Source organism: Periplaneta americana, chromosome 9 (assembly GCF_040183065.1).
Source record: "Periplaneta americana isolate PAMFEO1 chromosome 9, P.americana_PAMFEO1_priV1, whole genome shotgun sequence".
Lineage (NCBI taxonomy): Eukaryota > Metazoa > Arthropoda > Insecta > Blattodea > Blattidae > Periplaneta > Periplaneta americana.
Window position 1 is genome coordinate 176,426,903 of NC_091125.1, and position 21,201 is coordinate 176,448,103.

At 40.3% G+C, this 21,201-nt stretch overlaps 1 protein-coding gene across 1 annotated transcript in view; it reads left to right on the forward strand.

The window, feature by feature from the left end:
* Nucleotides 1–357: 357 nt before the first annotated feature.
* Nucleotides 358–21,201, forward strand: part of LOC138706791 (angiotensin-converting enzyme-like protein Ace3) — a 35,501-nt gene continuing 14,657 nt past the window's right edge. Inside the window, exons 1-5 of the mRNA XM_069836495.1 lie at nt 358–550; nt 19,312–19,537; nt 19,650–20,333; nt 20,713–20,821; nt 20,893–21,001. Of these exons, the coding sequence (XP_069692596.1) occupies nt 373–550; nt 19,312–19,537; nt 19,650–20,333; nt 20,713–20,821; nt 20,893–21,001 (1,306 nt within the window). The 5' untranslated portion in view covers nt 358–372. The remainder of the gene's footprint in view (nt 551–19,311; nt 19,538–19,649; nt 20,334–20,712; nt 20,822–20,892; nt 21,002–21,201) is intronic.

Sequence of the window (21,201 nt, forward strand, 5' to 3'; positions counted from 1 at the left end):
TTACTATTAATTATTGTTTCTTATTAGTTGCGTTTATTATTAATCGTCATTATTGAGTGGAATTTGTTACCACTGTCACCGGGTATATACCCATTTGCAGTGTGAATAAATACATACATCATTTTAACGTCCAGTTTAATCGCGGAGTATTACAATAAAAATTACACTAACAGAAATTCAAGCACCATTTTATAAAGCTGAGAAACGGATTCAAGCATGAAATTCATCTGCATTAGGTACACATAAAGTTCAGTATAATCGCGTCAAGGGACTCACTAGCCTGCTTACCTTTGCCAGCAAGTCTGCTTACTACTAATGGTGCCAGTTTATCCACAACTCTATAAAACATGACCAGAGAGCGACGATTGCTGGATGCCATCCTCAGGTGTTGTACACAGCCGCGGAACGCGCAGGTGGGAGGTGCGGGTTGCCTATATAAGAGCGGCAGGCGGCCGCTCCGCACGCAGCATGGAGTGTTGGGGTCGGGCGCTGCTGCTGCTGCTGCTGCTGCGACAGGGCGCCGCGACGCTGGACGACGTGGACCGCTCAGGTGCGTTGCATGCACGTCGAGTGTTACAGCCCCCCATGCGAATTGGGCGGATTTAATATCTTGAGTCGGTTTATGCACACACAACAGGTCTATTACATCAATCCACTAACGGGTTTTTATTCGAACAAAATCAACTGCCGCTCTCGCTCGCTGTGTTCGTTGCAGTTGTTTTCCGAGTCTCGTCTCGTCATTCTCGAAATAGCATTTGGTCGGTGTGGAAAGATTTCGTAACTTTGAATAACATACATCATTGACATAAATAGCATCATAAATGTTTAAATGAGACAAAAAGACAAAACAGAACAGTATCTTAGTTATCAAAATGATATTACCTATGGTTATATAAATATAAAAAAAAATTCTCAAATAAATTTGCATTTCTAAGAAACATACAGGAACATCGTTTTATTTTTACTCCAATTTTTATTGTACCTGAGTTTTTGATTGTACTTCACTCCCATCCCTTCTACTAATGAAGTTCAACCGTCCTCCACACAGATCCAAGATCGCATATACAGTCATAGTAGCCTTACGGTCATAGTAAACAGTACGTTCCGAAAATATGTTCGCGTTTTCCAGTGACGAAAGAGCTTTCAGTATTGAATCATTTTCGCACAGGTACTGTCGTCCATTTGCCTACATCATATCCCGGTTTCCCCCCACCAGCTTTTATTCGCCAGCTAGTGGCTGGGCTGTCTTAGCTCTTTTCTGAGAACATTAATTTCTGTTAGGAATTGGACGTCTACGTAATATTATACAACTGTTTAAAATAACTTAAATAAAAGGACCTCGTTAAGTAATTAACTGTCACGTGATTTCCTCCCTTTCTACGACCCTACGACATAACCACTTGGACGGACAGTAGATAGTATGTCTGAGTAATTTTATCTTTTCGGATCGGGCAGAAGTTAAGATTGAATTTACAGTACGTAAGGTACTCTTTTATAGAGTAGGTACAGAATTATTTCAACATGAGTTACTAATATGAAGGACAAAACTGGCAATTGGAATTAGATGCAATAGTCTATAGTGCGATGATATGCACAAAAGAACTGAAGCCTGTATCGAAACCAACGGCCACCATTTTAAAAATGTGTTTAAATATCCATATTATGATTATTTTTCAATTTAACTTCATTCTCTATATTGTACGCTAATGTGCTGTAGACAGTATAACATACACTGCATAATGAATACGTCCACATGGACAGCTCGGTTCGTGAGTAAAAACACTCATTGTTAATACTGTACTGTATTTTGATTAAACAAAAACCTAATGAAAATTATCAAACTAAAAAGCGAAATATTTCCTAGTTTACGTAAATGGATGAACTACTTTTCTTCCCTCCTATACCTAGTAAAGTGATTTGTTTGTATATTACTCCAGTAACATCGAACTCCAGTCGTGGAAGGGGGGGGGTAGCAAACGGCCTTGATCCAGAGGAATAGGCAAGTTAATATTAAAAATGTTAGTAAAAATAAAATGATGTCCCTGTAGAACATAACGTTAAAATATTTTTACTTGAGATTGCATTTTAATAAGGGCCTAGTAATTAAATAAAGACTGGGGAACGGATTATTTTACACTGAAAGGTAGAGATGATGTTTCAACATATACATATATAAGTTGCCAAAGTAGATAAAAGTTCAGTCAGGTATAAACAACTGTGGCGATTCAAGGCTGTTTGACGTTCGGGACTTCTGGAGTGATCAATCTCGACGTCTCGAAACACTCCCAAGCAGTCTTTACGTCAACGATGCGACGTATACAGCATTGTCGTGCGGGTTTTCGGCTTTGCGGGCGCTATTAGTCTTGCTTTCTCGATCGTTATTCATTTCTAATTTGAACCACACACTGGCACGATCCCTTCCTCACACTTTGTATTACAGTAGAACCTCTATTATCCGTGGTATTGAAGAGGTGGACTGAACGGTTAATCGAAAAAATCGGATAATCGATACCCTAAAAGATTTTCATAAATTAAGTGCATAATACTTTCGCCTACAATTTCGTAATTTCTTTCGTGTCTTGTGTTTAAGTGCTGTGTAGTGCAGTGGTCGTCAGCACTCGCTGAAATGGGCAAAGGGCAAGCGGAGCCGTCCCGTGTGCCCCGTCGTGCAGCTTGAAGAGATAGAGAGCATACCCGCTAGCAGCTACGAAAGCACCATAGTGCAGTGTGTTCTCCGCGGCTAAGAGACGTTAGCCCCAGGGTGCTCTGTGCTGATGACCGCTGATGTAATGAATCAGGAGTTGACTACACGTTCGGTTGTAAACGACAGATTCTTGAGGGCAAAGGGTTGATGGTTGATGATTGTCTGCGGAAAGATAAGAATAGTAAAAGTCTCATGTTGTAGGTAGATTTACATACTTTATGCACTTTATAAAATCGCGTACAGTTCTCCTTTCCTAAACCTCTCGACTATTTGTAATTTTTCTTCGGTAATTAACACAACGTTTTCTTTTGGCAACTGTGAAAGACATTTTGCACAGACGTTGTACAATACGGCCACTCGAATACTAAGGTTAAGGAAAGAATGCCGTACGGGTTTATGGAAGTTCTTGGGGTAATTTCTTTGAAAGCAGGTAGTGACTATTTTACAAGCAGACTAACTATTTCTGTTACCGACAGCAAAGCATTCCTTACTGCGATACTTGTAATGTTAAAGGCTTGTAATAACCCTCTGTACAAAAACTACGCGGAAACATAACGTACAGTACTTCATAATTTTTCTGCAGAAAAAAAAGGAAAAGGAGCTAGAAAAAATGTTGGATAATCCGACAATCGGTTAATAGGGTGACAGATAATCAGGGTTCTACTGTACTTACGAAATATAATAATCAAGTTAGAAACAAATGAAAAGCATTTTGCTACTTCAAATTCATTCTTAAATTAGGCCTATTTCATGCAATTGTAGGTACTTTTCGTTACCGACACTTGTAAGACCAAGAAGCCCGGGTGAAAGAGGACGGCACCTTTCCCAATTTTTTAATAAGATCGGCAAGTGTAGATTAGGGAGGAAGGCACTTTTCTCAATTCTTTAATAAGGTCAGCAAGCGTAGTTAAGAGATGACTGTATCTTTCCCAATTTGATAATAATCGTGGAAATCCAGAAGCTCCTGTTTTGTGGTGTCAGCAACATGGTGATTGGACATATCATCAAGAGTAAAGTTTCCTTTCTGTCCTGTCTACGTCCATTTTCTAGAAGAATATGCGTATGGAGTCGACCCGGCGCAGCAGAAAGACCAAGACAGCGGTGACAAAGCCGTGCTTTCTGTGCAAGAGCAGTTTGCGAGCATACCATGAAATCTAAAGTTAGATATATGGAAGATGTGTTTTAATGAATTGGGAAACAGTTAAGGCATGTAATTACTAATCTTGTTAATGTGTAGGCTATGGTGTCATTTTAATTGCTTTACATGATATACACAGATCCGTTACTTGGAGTATAGGGCCTTACATACTTACTTACAAATGGCTTTTAAGGAACCCGAAGGTTCATTGCCGCCCTCACATAAGCCCGCCATCGGTCCCTATCCTGTGCAAGATTAAGCCAGTCTCTATCATCATATCCCACCTCCCTCAAATCCATTTTAATATTATCCTCCCATCTACGTCTCGGCCTCCCTAAAGGTCTTTTTCCCTCCGGTCTCCCAACTAACACTCTATATGCATTTCTGGATTCGCCCATACGTGCTACATGCCCTGCCCATCTCAAACGTCTGGATTTCAAGTTCCTAATTATGTCAGGTGAAGAATACAATGTGTGCAGTTCTGTGTTGTGTAACTTTCTCCATTCTCCTGTAACTTCATCCCGCTTAGCCCCAAATATTTTCCTAAGCACCTTATTCTCAACCACCCTTAACCTATGTTCCTCTCTCAGAGTGAGAGTCCAAGTTTCACAGCCATATAGAAGAACCGGTAATATAACTGTTTTATAAATTCTAACTTTCAGATTTTTGGACAGCAGACTGGATGATAAGAGCTTCTCAACCGAATAATAACACGCATTTCCCATATTTATTCTGCGTTTAATTTCCTCCCGAGTGTCATTTATATTTGTTACTGTTACTCCAAGATATTTGAATTTTTCCACCTCTTCGAAGGATAAATCTCCAATATTTATATTTCCATTTCGTACAATATTCCCATCACGAGACATAATCATATACTTTGTCTTTTCGGGATTTACTTCCAAACCGATCGCTCTACTTGCTTCAAGTAAAATTTCCGTGTTTTCCCTAACCGTTTGTGTATTTTCTCCTAACATATTCACGTCATCCGCATAGACAAGAAGCTGATGTAGCCCGTTCAATTCCAAACCCTGCCTGTTATCCTGAACTTTCCTAATGGCATATTCTATAGCGAAGTTAAAAAGTAAAGGTGATAGTGCATCTCCCTGCTTTAGCCCGCAGTGAATTGGAAAAGGATCAGATAGAAACTGACCTATACGGACTCTGCTGTATGTTTCACTGAGACACATTTTAATTAATCGAACTAGTTTCTTGGGAATACCAAATTCAATAAGAATATCATATAATACTTCCCTCTTAACCGAGTCATAAGCCTTTTTGAAATCTATGAATAACTGATGTACTGTACCCTTATACTCCCATTTTTTCTCCATTATCTGCCGAATACAAAAAATCTGATCAATAGTCGATCTATTACGCCGAAAACCGCACTGATGATCCCCAATAATTTCATCTACGTACGGAGTTAATCTCCTCAAAAGAATATTGGACAAAATTTTGTACGACGTCAACAGAAGTGATATTCCTCGAAAGTTACCACAGTTGGTTTTGTCCCCCTTTTTAAAAATAGGTACAATTATGGACTCCTTCCATTGATCTGGTACAATTTCCTTTTCCCAAATAGCAAGTACAAGTTTATAAATTTCGCTATATAATGCACTTCCACCCTCTTGTATTAATTCTGCTGGAATCTGATCGATACCTGGAGACTTGTACTTTTTCAGATTTTCTATCGCAATTTCGACTTCTGAAAGCGTGGGTTCGGGTATAAATGGCTCAGCAGTTTGTATTTCAATTTCGTCCCGATCATTTCTATTTGGCCTATGTACATTTAGTAGTTGCGCAAAATAGTTTTTCCATCTGTTTAGGATTGATGGAGAGTCTGCAAGCAAGTCACCATTCTCATCCTTGATCACGTTTACCCTTGGCTGATATCCGTTCTTAAATTCCTTTATACCCTTATATAAATCTCGAATGTTTTTATTCTTACTATTTGTTTCTACCTCATTCAGTTTTTCCTTCAAGTAACCTCTCTTTTTATTCCTAAGTGTACGACTTGCTTCCCGTCTTTCATTGAAATAATTATCTCTCTTCTCCTCAACTGGATCCTGTAAGAATTTCAATTTTGCCTGTTTCCTTCTTTCTACTACCATGCAACAATCTTCATCAAACCACGGTTTCTTTTTCTTAGTTTCATAATAACCTATGCTCTGCTCAGCTGCAATTTTGATACTATCTCTGATATTTTCCCACACGCTATTAACATCTAATTCTTTCTCAACTTCGTCTGAACTTTCTAAAGTGGCAAACCTATTCGAAATTTCGACCTGATAATTTTGCTTAGCTTCCTCGTCCTTTAATTTCAAAATATTGAATTTAGTAATATTAACTTGTTGCTCTACTCGCTTGGCTACTGATAATCTTTCTCTTAATTCTCCAATCACCAAATAATGGTCAGAATTACAGTCTGCACCCCTGAAAGTTCGAATATCTACTATACTAGTATGTCTCCGTTTATCTATCAAGATGTGATCAATTTGGTTGTGTGTCAATCCATCTGGAGAAGTCCAAGTATATTTATGTATATCCTTATGGGGGAATGTTGTACTTTTGACAATTAAATTTTTCGATGTGGCAAAGTTGACTAATCTAATTCCATTGTCACTACTAATTGCGTGTAGGCTCTCTTTTCCAATAGTTGGTCTAAAAATCTCCTCCCGTCCTACTTTAGCGTTGAAATCCCCCAATAAAATTTTCATGTGATACCTAGGGAACTGATCAAAAGTATGTTCCAATTCCTCATAGAAGCTATCCTTTATATAGTCGTCTTTCTCTTCTGTAGGGGCGTGAGCATTTATAACCATGATGTCGCACCATCTACCCTTAAGTACTAAATATGATAACCTGTCACTGATAAATTCGACCTTTTTTACTGCTGATTTTATTCTTTTATGTACAAAGAATCCTGTTCCTAATTGGTGATTATTGTTTCCTTCCCCATAATACAACAAGTAATCTCCTATTTGTGATATGCCATTCCCATCTAACCTAACCTCTTGTACTCCCACAAAGTCTATTCTATATCTAGCTAGTTCTTTTGCTACTAATGTTACCCCTCCTGTTCTATAAAGACTAGTTACGTTCCAAGTGCCAAATCTCAAAACCTTATTCCTTTGCTGTGGTCGTGCCAGAGAATCAGTCCTATTCCGAGGCTTACTGTAGGAATTCGTAACAAGCTGTTTTTTACGGTGATGGGTTGTTAGCCCTTCGCCCAACCCCCAAGCTGGAGGACCACCCCTTATCGGCTGTCCACGACTGCTTATTCAATATATTCGCAGCTACCCTCCATATCTGGAGGCCGTCTCCTCTATCCGCAACCTGAGGACGCGCCATGCCGTGGTGATAGGGACCCACCATACATGACAAACTCATACTAAATAATTTCCCATTGAATGTTAAAAATGCTATTTCATAAGTTTTCATAGAATATGTCTACAACAAAATGTCCAGACAGTAGGCCTATGAATTCTGGAAATTTTGCCTATGCTTTTCTATTAAAGATCTAGGTTTAATCCTTACATACAATTTAAATTCTGAAAGCCAAATGAATGAGGTCATAGATGAATTATATGGACAATTAGGATTTATTTTTCGTAATTCAAGAGATATTTCAAAGATGGACATGTTTTACAATTACTTTATAATAGTATACTTCAATTACGTTGCCACCTTTGTATGAAAATAATATTCATTACCCAATATAGAAACAAATTCAGAAGCGTTTCCTTCAATATACATATTTTAAGAAAATAAATATGGTAGTTATTAAGTCAGCTGCAATTTTGATATTATCTCGGATATTTTCCCACATGCTATTAATATCTAACTCTTCCTCAACTTCGTCGGAACTTGCTAATACGGCAAACCTATTTGAAATTTCGACCTGATAATGTTGCTTAGTTGCTTTCGGAATATTGAATCTACTAATATTAACTTGTTGCAATAGCTCAACTATTGGCCAGATATTTTGTATTCGACAGACAATGGAGAAAACATGGAAGTATAAGGGTACAGTGCAGCAGTTCTTCATAGATTTCAAACAGGCATATGACTCGGTTAAGAGAGAAGTTTTATATGATATTCTTATTGAATTTGGTATTCCCAAGAAACTAGTTCGATTAATTAAAATGTGTCTCAGTGAAACGTACAGCAGAGTCCGTATAGGTCAGTTTCTGTCAGATGCGTTTCCAATTCACTGCGGGCTAAAGCAAGGAGATGCACTATCACCTTTACTTTTTAACTTTGCTCTAGAGTATGCCATTAGGAAAGTCCAGGATAACAGACAGGGTTTGGAATTGAACGGGTTACATCAGCTGCTTGTCTATGCGGATGACATGAATATGTTAGGAGAAAATCCACAAACGATTAGGGAGAACACGGGAATTTTACTGGAAGCTAGTAAAGAGATAGGTTTGGAATTAAATCCCGAAAAGACTAAGTATATGATTATGTCTCGTGACGAGAATATTGTACGAAATGGAAATATAAAAATTGGAAATTTATATTTTGAAGAGGTGGAGAAGTTCAAATATCTTGGAGCAACAGTAACAAATATAAATGATAATCGGGAGGAAATTAAACACAGAATAAATATGGGAAATGCGTGTTATTATTCGGTTGAGAAGCTTTTATCATCCAGTCTGCTGTCAAAAAATCTGAAAGTTAGAATTTATAAAACAGTTATATTACCGGTTGTTCTTTATGGTTGTGAAACTTGGACTCTCACTTTGAGAGAGGAACATAGGTTAAGGGTGTTTGAGAATAAGGTGCTTAGGAAAATATTTGGGGCTAAGAGGGATGAAGTTACAGGACAATGGAGAAAGTTACATAACACAGAGCTGCACGCATTGTATTCTTCACCTGACATAATCAGGAACATAAAATCCAGACGTTTGGGATGGGCAGGGCATGTAGCACGTATGGGCGAATCCAGAAATGCATATAGAGTGTTAGTTGGGAGGCCGGAGGGAAAAAGACCTTTAGGGAGGCCGAGACGTAGATGGGAAGATAATATTAAAATGGATTTGAGGGAGGTGGGATATGATGATAGAGAATGGATTAATCTTGCTCAGGATAGGGATCAATGGCGGGCTTATGTGAGGGCGGCAATGAACCTCCCGGTCCCTTAAAAGCCAGTAAGTAAGTAAGTTATTAATAACAATTCTTATAATCCATCATTAAATGAATTTCGCTATGCAGGCCTAACTGCAATATTGACAGAAGCTTGGTAGCGCAAATTGTTAGTAGTGTGATTCATTTTATTGTGAGTAAGGAAGTATTACAGCTTAGCCATTAGAATGCACATTCTTTCTTATTTTAATTAACAATATCGGTATTAAAATGCTCATCTTTAATTCAAATGTGTGACTTATTCTTAATTTCCATTTCTTAAAAATAACCTGTCATATTTTGGCTATCATTGCAACATACTGTATACACAATTTTTTTATAAACTTTTGTACACACCATTTGTAGATCTAATATTTTTATTTACTCTAGCGAGTTTATGTGTTTTCTTTTGCATTATACAGCATAAGTGGGATTTATTCCTGTTCCTTGGAGGAATAAATAAATGCAATTTTACAGTGCTCAGTCTGTTATAGTAATCTTCACTCACTTGATTGTATGGTGCTGCAAGTCAATTGAAAATCGAGCGAATGCCCATTCAGACGCCGCCCGCCTGCTTGGTAATAATATTGCTGTGTCCTTCCTCTTCAAATTATCGCTTGACCTGTGTCTCCTCCATCCCTCCAATATCTTTGGAATCTTGCACACAGCCCGCTTGCTTGCACTTACTGCTTCGAAAGAACATCTGAGTTGATGACCACTGTACCTAAGATATGTAGGTCTACAGAGTGTTCACAAATTCCAAAGAGGTTCTACCATGGTTATTTTAGTAGGTTATTTTACGACGCTTTATCAACAGCTTAGGTTATTTAGCGTCTGAATGAGATGAAGGTGATAATGCCGGTGAAATGAGTCCGGGGTCCAGCACCGAAAGTTACCCAGCATTTGCTCATATTGGGTTGAGGGAAAACCCCGGAAAAACCTCAAACAGGTAACTTGCCCCCACCGGGAATCGAACCCGGGCCACCTGGTTTCGCGGCCAGACGCGCTAACCGTTACTCCACAGGTGTGGACTCTACCATGGTCTGGAGACGAATTATGATATAGAAAAAACATGCCTCGCTTTTCACGTCGAATAGCTGGACACCTCAATGGGCGACGGCCATTTGAGGCATCTTTCATGCAATTTGTTCCTAACAGTCTGGGTTGATACAACACATTCCCAACGTTAGCAGTTGAAATTCTTTCTCTCAAGGTTGCACGGCTCAGATCACCTCGATATCGACGCCACACTCTTGATATTACGCCTTTTCAGTATTCAGAGACCTCGCTGCATATGCTTGTGTTCCACCATTTTCAATTGTAGTCGACCTAAACATAACATCGCAGCTTAAATGACGACACTGAGTATCCATTTCCACTGTTTTACAGTTCCTTGATGTTTTACACTGTTAAAATCATCAAACTCCTCCATTATCAATAAACTTATTATCCTATCTGAGCCACTAAAATAAGAAATTGCAATGTAATAAACTAAAACACTGGGTAGACTCGCTTGTGTATACCCAATGTTTACTATTTACAGAATTTTCTATAATATGCATCTGTTCCTTAAACAATTTTGATGTGTGTATTATGCATTGAAATTCTTAATGAAGGTACATGTAGTTCAAAACTAGTATTTTGTCTGTATCAAAAGTACAGTGAAGGTTTTTGTAATATTCCTTTGGACCACAAGGACAGGAGACGAGGACTGTCGCCAAGTTAGATAAGGGAATAGTTTTAAGTGACAGGAAGCGAGTTTCAGTTGGTTTAATATAAATTATACACTTGAAAAATATAATTCAGGTTCGTGTAAATAAAGAGGAATAAGGTAAAGTACCCAAATAAGAGACACTTTTTTTTTAACTGCTTATAAATGAGGATGAGAATAGACATTTTTAATCTGAATGAGTGGAATACATCCAGCATTTCGTCTATTTTTTAGAATTGACAATACAAATTTGAGTCAGTTTTTATTATTACTTTAAATCATAAAATAGAGTAAAACTGGGAAATACTGATGTTTTGAAAAGGGGTTCTAAATAAGAGATACGTGTGTTATTTAAGTTTATTTTTGAACATGGACAAAAATTATCATCATTTGGCTGAAAATTGAAGCAATATATAACATTGTGAAGTCATATAGATACTTTAATAAATTCAGGAACATTTTAAAATTGAAGAGGCCAGTGCAACAGTGGTCTAACTCCTCTGAAAAGAAATTTTGTTGTTTATTTGGCATTTTTCCAAGTGGAATTAAGATGGTTTACGAAAAGAACACAAAGTCGGTCAAATCGGACATGAATGTACTAATCTTATTTAGGCTACTATTGCTAACGTTAATATTTTGCTAGAGAAAGAAAAATGATAGAATATTAAATTTCGATTTCCATATTTTAATTTAAGTTGATTGCACTTATTTCGCCGACCCCTTTAATTAACACAATTCTTATTTCGCTGAATTGAGCAAGTTGGACAAACGAAAGTTTCATCATCAGTGCTGCAGTCTTCGTGTGCCCAACGACGACATTTTGAACACAATCTATTTCTCCCCCCTGAGCCCTGGTGTCCTCTGAAAAAATTCAGTGCAAAACAAACACTCTCCATCATCATAATTTTCTCCATATTCCGAGTCACTAGAGTTAATTAATTCCATTTCCACATCGGATTATTCATCACTAGACTAACTCAAGCAGTGCTTCTTGGACTGAGTTTTTCTGTGATTTTTGTTGTTTTTCGAACAACTTCTTGCGAGCTCCGTCTTTTCTTTCATTTTCCTTATATAAACTCTCTCTAATTTTTTTTCTGATCAGAACTGATATTATGATAGCTCCTTTTCCTGCCCTGGATGACTTTACATGCGACTACCCACTGGTTGAAGCTTACGGCTCTTTAGGTGGTGGTTGTTGCTGCTGCTGCTTCTGTAGGCCTAACTGTGGTATAACCAAAGTCACCGTTTCTGGTGCGTGAAATATGTAATGAGAACGTTGAGCGCGAGTAACTTATCTTTGGCAAAGATTGCTTACGTTACATCTGTTTAGGAGGTGGTACCACTCTCAGTCGAAGTGTCAACAGATGCCACTGATCCTTGAGTACACTGACCAGTCCACTTGAGTACACATCCCAGAAACGCAAAGTGCAGTGTCTTACCTTTGACGCAGTCAGTGGGCAACAAGACTGACAACTGTGATTGGCAGATTGCTTACGTGACCTGTTGGATGTTACCGTTCTCAGCTACACTGGCAACAAGTGCTCACTTACTGGCTTTTTACTAAAGAACACGCGCCACAAACGCTGGCACTGGCTGTAGTGGCGATATTTACACAGGTCCAACGAAATTTTCGAAATCAGGAATCACAATTAAATTTAATAGTATTAATAATTACACAAGATTTTTATTTGAAATGTGTAGAGAATATTTTACGAATTAAGCACATATGTTTTGATCTTTAAGTAAGGTAAATATTGTCGGACTAGCTGATTTTAATTGGATGATTAATGATTGACCTACATAATTCGTAATTAATTTTAATTAATAGTTCAATTAATCTCTCGTTGGTTCTTATGTAGTTCCTGGCAGACAAACTGACATGACTGGAAGCATTAAAGCTTTTCGTAAACTATCAAAGGTGAGCATCATAATAATACCAAATAAGGGTTCTAAATAAGAGATACTATCTCTTAATAGGACCCCTAGGTATCTCTTACTAGGGAACGGAGTAAATAAAAATGAAATAGCTACCCAAGGTCATAAATTATTATCTTCCTTATTAGCAATCTACCTTATTATATGCAACATTTTGCCAGCAATTTTATAAAATTAATAATAAATTTGTTGTAGTTTACATTACCTTCTGTTCTCTTCCTCAACAAAAAAAAAAGTAAAAAGTTCAAAGTGTGAAAAATTACTTTTCTTGCTCTCAGCTTCGTTACTTACTTTCAACTGAGGTTAGGCAAAGAACAGTACACGATGCCTTAGAAGCACAAACATTGATTTACCATAGTTGTCGAGAGATGGCGAATTATACCGGAGAAGTTAACAAGGTATCTCTTATTAGGGCACTGTCTCTTATTTGGGTACTTTACCTTACTATCCCTGGACGGAAAGTATAATGAAGGTTCTTGTAAATAAAGACGAGTATTTCCCCTGGACCAACAGATTGGAGGCGACACTGTGATAAGGTTATATTGGGTTAGATGAGGGAATAGTTAAGTGACAAGAGAGAGTTTTTTTTAATTGTCTTTCAGTAGGTTTAGTATATTAAATATAATTTATTTTCTTGTAAATATGTAAAAAAAAAAAAGATGATTAATTCACAGTATTCCCACATGAATCAATCACACATTATTCACGTTCTCAATAATTCCAGTGTCCACAAAATATCTTCACTTCCCGTCCGCTCATCTCCTTGTCGTAATATCGCATCCGCCACAAACTGCCATTGTTGCTTATCTGATCCCGCTACAACGTTATTTGACTCACGCTCATTTACGAAACACGTACAACGCATTTTCATCCATCAAGAATGCTACTCTTTTAAACGTTGGTAACATTACTTCCACTAGAGACTGCCCTAATAGAATGTGTTTCAAGCAGCCAAACACAATTTTAATGGATGCTCTTCCTAGTTTGCTTACAGTTTCTACTATAAAAGAAAACGAAGTATTTAGGGCGAATATCTGACCTCGGCCGGTATGATCCTAGATTACGGCGTAGACACCAGACAGGCCCATTAGCTATAAAAAAAATAAAGAAGGTAAACGTGCGACTTTGAAGTCAGGTAATGGAACAAGCGGACAGCTTCAAATACTTGGGATGTACTATAAGCAATACCTTTGGGGAGTCCGAGACGCAGATGGGAGGATAGTATTAAAATGGATGTGAGGGAGGCGGGATATGATGATAGAGACTGGATTAATCTTACACAGGATAGGGACCGATGGCGGGCTTATGTGAGGGCGGCAATGAACCTCCGGGTTCCTTAAAAGCCATAAGTACTATAAGCAGTAACATTTCTCAATTTGATAATAATATCAGCCAGTGTAGATAAGAGAGGACAGCTTGGTTGGCTATCCACATAGCCACAGCGGCGAACAATAATAATAACAACAATAAATATTTTGATCTGAAAGCAATGGTTCAATGTTTAGAAGAGCTGCAGTTACACGTCGGTATAATGAATAAGGACTCCGGCAATCTTCGCCTTAAGGATCAGTCAAGCAGGTGTAGCTGTTGGGCGCTCTTCTGAAGACGAAGACAGGACTGCTTGGTATTGCCGGCAATGGAATAATGTCCAGCCTTCAGTATGTGTCCCAAGCGGCAGACATGTACAGCAACTAGTACCGCATTCTATATCTCTCGAGCCAAATGAAAACTAATAACGGACACGCCATTGTGTTGCCAAGAGAAAAGGCTATCGTCACGACGAAAAACAGATGAAGTCGCGAAGCGTTAATATCCGACCGACAGGCTTTGAGCTAGCTCAAGTAGAGTTTAATTAAGGACAGCGCAGCTTACAAGAAGATGGGACTTCAGCTTTAATTAAATATGTCGACCTGTTTATGGAATCACTTCTCATAACTTGCTCCGAGAAAGTAGGATTTCCCTAAGGCACTGGAAATAAATTAATTTCATTTGAAGTTAGACAAACAAAGAGGGAGTTTATGGCGTCCAGCGGGTTGCGATTCTCACCCAGGAGCCCAGGGGACGACTTCTAGTCATAAATTGTTTGTTAGTGCTTTGCTGGCACCGATTCTGTCCATTTAGATCTCTTCAACAGCAAGTGTCCGAATAACATCACGGAAGAGATGAGAACTTGGATATGAAGTTCGATCTGATCGACGAGTGAGTACTAAATGTAACAAATTATCTGCGATGGTGCAGAGAATGCTTCTGCCATTAGGCAGATATTTTGACGAAAGGAAAATAGATTGCCTAAATATTGTGACTGATGAAACCTTCGGACAAAATTGACTTTTTTCATTTCTCAATTGTCACATTTAGTTCCCAAACACGACAATCAAGGTTCAAAACCTAAATATAGCCTATAAATTATTGAACAATTTCTGCTTTCTTTAAATAGAGCAGAAATTCCAATTTTTTATTTATTTATTTTTTGTTATGGTAACAATAAAACAATAATTTCATATCATATTCCTAACCTAAATGATGGAGTGTTACAAGTTGTGTAATCAAGATGTATAATTTCATATAATTTGTTCATAAAATGTTATATACAATTCGTATGAAAAATGAAATATTATATACTTACTTACTAACTGGCTTTTAAGGAACCCGGAGGTTCACTGCCGCCCTCACATAAGCCCGCCATTGGTCCCTATCCTGTGCAAGATTAATCCAGTCTCTACCATCATATCCCACCTCCCTCAAATCCATTTTAATATTATCTTCCCATCTATGTCTCGGCCTCCCCAAAGGTCTTTTTCCCTCCGGCCTCCCAACTAACACTCTATATGCATTTCTGGATTCGCCCATCTCAAACGTCTGGATTTTATGTTCCTAATTATGTCAGGTGAAGAATACAATGCGTGCAGTTCTGTGTTGTGTAATTTTCTCTATTCTCCTGTAACTTCATCCCTCTTAGCCCCAAATATTTTCCTAAGAACCTTATTCTCAAACACCCTTAATCTCTGTTCCTCTCTCAAAGTGAGAGTCCAAGTTTCACAACTATACAGAACAACCGGTAATATAACTGTTTTATAAATTCTAACTTTCAGATTTTTTGACAGCAGACTAGAAGACAAAAGCTTCTCAACCGAATAATAACAGGCATTTCCCATATTTATTCTGCGTTTAATTTCCTCCCGAGTATCATTTATATGTGTTACTGTTGATCCAAGATATTTGAATTTTTCCACCTCTTCGAAGGATAAATCTCCAATTTTTATAGTTCCATTTCGTATAATATTCTGGTCACGAGACAATCATATACTTAGTCTTTTCGGGACTTACTTCCAACCCTATCGCTTTACTTGCTTCAACTAGAATTTCCGCGTTTTCCCTAATCGTTTGTGGATTTTCTCCTAACATATTCACGTCATCCGCATAGACAAGAAGCTGATGTAACCCGTTCAATTCCAAACCCTCTAATGAAATATTATACACAATTTTTATTTTCTTTCAGAACACAAACGTTGCAGGGTCAATTTTAAACAAGGAGGCTTTGGCAGAAGCCGGTGCTATAGAGGAAAGAATAATTCTGTGTTAATTGTTAGGAAGCATCATGTGCAATCTAATGGCGTACAGTACGATGTTTTCATAATAGAATGCGACGCCTCATTTAACGTATTAAAGGCGGACTAGTTTATTACATTGCGATGATCAACCAGTGATACCAACATCTACTTGGAGGGTTTAGTTTTTTATTTTTATTTTAGTAGGTTATTTTACGACGCTTTATCAACATCTTGGGTTATTTAGAGTCTGAATGAGATGAAAGTGATAATGCCAGTGAAATGAGTCCGGGGTCCAGCACCGATAGTTACTCAGCATTTGCCCGTAATGAGTTGAGGGAAAACCTCGGAAAAAACCTCAACCAGGTAGGGTTTAGTGAAGAGCAGTTTTCAGAACATGGAAGGGCTGATAGTAGGAGGAAGAATAAAGTGTATAAGGTTTGCTGATGATATGGCGTTGTTAGCAGAAGAGGAGACGATACTGAGGGATAAGCTACTGGAGCTAAATGACAGCTGTGAGCAGTATGGGATGAAGATAAATGCAAACAAAGACGAAGACCAGGGTTATCGGAAGAAAAATAAAGAAGGTAAACGTGCGACTTTGAAGTCAGGTGGACAGCTTAAAATACTTGGGATGTACTATAAGCAGTACCTTTGGGGAGTCCGAGACGTAGATGGGAGGATAATATTAAAATGGATTTGAGGGAGGTGGGATATGATGATAGAGACTGGATTAATCTTGCACAGGATAGGGACTGCTGACGGGCTTATGTGAGGGCGGCAATGAACTTCTGGGTTCCTTAAAAGCCATAAGTACTGTAAGCAGTAACATGAGCTGCTGCCAGGAAGTCAAAAGGAGGATAGCAATGGCAAAGGAAGCTTTTAATAGAATAAGGAGCATCTTCTGCGGACCTCTGGAAAAAAAGGCTAAGGAAGAGACTAGTAAAGTGCTTTGTGTGGAAGAAAAGGCTAAGGAAGAGACTAGTAAAGTGCTTTGTGTGGAGTGTGGCACTGTATGGTGCAGAAACATGGACATTACAACGAAGTGAAGAGAAATAACCAAAAGCATTTGAAATGTGGATATGGAGAAGATGGAGCGTATGAACTGGACAGACAGAATAAACCAAACCACGCCATTGTTGGCATCTGCACTTGTCGAACCATACTTATACTGTGCAGCGTTGTGACACGAAGCAGGACCGAATATCACCGCGCAGAGACTGCGGATATTAGGCTGTAGTTAGGCCAAGGGCGCGAATTTTGGAGGAGTGAGTCATATGCTTCAGTTACAGTTCCTCTCAGGACATTATGGAAGTGAATTCATCCAGCTGCTTTCTTGGCACTCTCCTACTGTAAGGTTACAAGAAGTCCCCATTTCGCAGGGAATTCCCGAATTTTGCTTTTTGTCCCAGAATAAAATTCGACCCCAGAATGTCCCCGAATTTAATAATTTGTTCCCAGATATCCTCGGTTTTATGAAAATGCTGTTGAATATCACTGTGCCATTCATGCCTGTGGAATGTACGCTATACATCACTGTACCAATATGTAATAGTTAATTTATATCCACCGCATTATTTAGTGCGAAAAATTAAAGCTAGGATAGGTTCAGGCAATAGATAATAGACTTTTCGAACATCAAGAAAAGACACAAATACCGATCATTTGCTCAGGCTACTTATTTCTTTCGACCCTTACATCGCCAGCTTAAAGAAATTAAGAAGACAAAATCGCGGTGGATTTCAAGAGAAGTGCTGCAGTCCATTACTCAGCGCTGCCGAAGGAGAGACTAGCAGCGAGGATACAGATTCTGATGGGGATGGATCTGACGCCTGAACGAGTAAGATATGCAGCAATATTCCTTCGTCTTACGCTTTCAATTTCAAGCGCATTCCACATTATGAACATTAATTTATTTTTTCACTCAAATCGAAAAATGCTGGCCTATTATAACATCCCTAATTTTAGTTGCTCTCTTCATTGTCATTATTAAACACTTACTCACTGTTAATAATTGAAGCCACATACCAAATTTTATGAGAATTGAGCGATTACTTTTCGAGAAATTATTTTTGGCCGTCTAAACTCTCTAAACTACACTGTGTGACGCGGATGTCAGGTCGTGTTTAATGTCATCAAATTTAATAATAGTACATTATGCAACGAGCCTATAATGGTAGTAATTAAGACGCAAGTATGTTTGTTTATGAAACGAGCGCAAGCGAGTTTCATAATTTTCATAGGAGCTTCTTAATTACTATTATAGGCAAGTTTCATACGACTTTTTAAGCTCGACCATATTTCTAACTTGAAATTATTCAAAATTAGGTGTTCTTATGGTTATGTGCGAACTGACCTGAATTGTGAGATGTGCGCAGACGCGAAAGTATTGATTTTTCCGAAGCCGAATGTCATTGACCTTGATAGAGAATAAGATGAACATTAGTCTGATATAACCCGGAAATTGATTTAGAATTGAAAAACGAGATGACAAATTGAATTTATTTGAATATTATTTACAATTAGCGCTAATTATTATAGTAAAAGAACATAACCTTCTGCGACAGTATTGGATTTCCAGCCTCCGTGACTTTTCGCTAATTGTCTTGCGATTGCATATCCGAGAATAATCGAGACTTGCGGTCTTATAACGGTACAAAGCTGACTTGTCATTGGCTGAAAACCTGAACTTTAATGAATAGGTGTACTTTAATGACATGCATTAAAGGACCGCTACCAGGTGTATAATTACTACATTTCGGCATGGTCGAGCATAAACCATTTAATACGCGAGTGCGACGTGCAAGTGAAGTCTGTTCACAAACAACACTGACGGCTGTTGCCAAGCTACGGACACTTTCAGCATGTTGTCGCACTTATTACAAAACGCATTCATTCACACTTTTCATAGTTCAAAGTTTTCTACCCAAGGCCGTTTTTCGCTGCAATCTCCCCACTCTATTTAAACATTCCGCTGTGCCAGGCTTGCAACTCCTGCTGCATTTCGTTACTCCCAACAACCATTTCAAGCCCTCCTTACATTTTCTCTCTCTCAACTTTTTTTTTTCGCACCTTTGCAGTGATTGTTGGAAATCTTAGGTAAGTAAACAAGTGAGCGTCGAAGCATAGACCGCATTTGTTTCAGCCCTGCAGCAGCTGGATGCCGAGTACCGCCGATCGAACGCGCGCGCCGCGGCGCTGACGTGGCGGCTGGCCGTGGACCCCGACGCGGTGCCGGCGGAGCTGGTGGCTCGCGTGGCGGAGCAGCGCACCGCCTGGCGTAACGCCTGGTGCGCCCGCGACGTCGCCCCGGGCTCGAGGCAGATGTACTTGCTGTGCAGGGGGCCCAAGTACACGCCGCACCAGGCCAGGTGAGTCGGATCTCTGCGGAGACAAGTCACCGCAGAATCTCTTCTCAATTACTGTTGGATCACTGCGGAAAGTAATTTCGTCGCAGTGCCCATGGTGTAATTCTGGTTGCAGCGAGCTGAACGCGCTGCTCGGCCGCCTGCAGCGCCTGTACAGCGACGCGCGCGTGTGCCGCGGGCCGGTCTGCTACAGGGGCGAGCCGGACCTGGAGCGGCTGATGGCTCGGTCGCGCGACCCCGCCGAGCTGCTGTGGGGCTGGGTGGCGTGGAGGCAGGCGGTGGGGCCTCCGGCGCGGCCCTTATACCCCGCGGTGGTGGGCCTCATGAACCAGGGCGCGCGCAGCAACGGCTACCCCGACGCCGGCGCCGCCTGGCGGGAGGAGCTGGAGACGCCGGGGCTGGAGCTGGTGGCGGAGCGGCTGTACGCGCGCGCGGCGCCCCTGTACCGCCTGCTGCACGCCGTGGTGCGCCACCGCCTGGGCCTGCTGCACGGCGCCGAGGTGGTGCCGCCGCGCGGGCCGATCCCCGCCCACCTGCTGGGCAACATGTGGGCGCAGGACTGGGGCGCGCTGCTCGACCTGCTGCTGCCCGGCAGGGCGCCCAGCCTGACCGCCGCCCTGCGCCTGCGCAACTACACCGCGACCGACATGGTGCGGCGCGCCGAGGACTTCTACACCTCGCTGGGGCTGGAGCCCATGACCCCCAGCTTCTGGAAGCACTCGCAGATAGAGAGGCCGCGGAACAGCAGCGGCACCTGCCACGGCACTGCTGCCAACATGTTCCGGCCCGGAGACTTCAGGTGCGACCCTCGCTATGTCCAATCGACATGTAGGCCAGTGTCAACGAGTAGAAGAGGAGGTCCCGAATAGAGCAAACACTTCATTGTTTATGTCCCACCATCCATAATTCTGTTCCACTTTAAGCTGACAGGCATGAAGCTGGCCTGGAATGCAGAAGTGGCTACTGAACAGGAAACACCATCAGTTCCGGTCTTTCGTCCACGTGCCTGCCTCCTCCATCTTCTGTCTTTTAAAAGCCAGGTTCATCTTAACCCGGAAATGCTGACGGCGTTCAACACTCAGTGCCGAGGATCATCTGCACTAGGAGAAGCTGTCCTCCACAATCACATGCAGTGTGTGTCTAACAGAGCATTGCAGTAACTCTCCTCTCTATCCCAGGATGCTGCTGTGTGCCGAAGTGAATGAAGAGGACTTCTACGTCATCCACCACGAGATGGGCCACATAGAATACTACATGGCGTACAGGCACCAGCCCGTGCTGTTCCAGGTAACCTGAGCTTCACTGCTTCTGAGGTTCTTGGAAATACTTGATTCTAACGTGCTGATGTGTGCTTGCAGGAAGGCGCCAATTCTGCATTCCAGGAGGCCGTGGGGGACGCCATCACATACGGCGTGATGGCGCCACAGCATCTACAGAGGCTGGGACTCAGCAATGGCACGGAGCAAGGTTATTAAGCAAGCGCATACATATGACGTAAAAAAATTAACAAGAGAAACGAAATGGATGCCAACAGTTTCTAGACTCTCCTTGTCCAATTGCTCATCCCATCACTGTATCACCGTCTCATCTCACTAAATTCTCCTTGCCCAGTTGCTGTGGAGCAGATATTCCATCACTGTAGCACCATCCCAACTATTACATATATC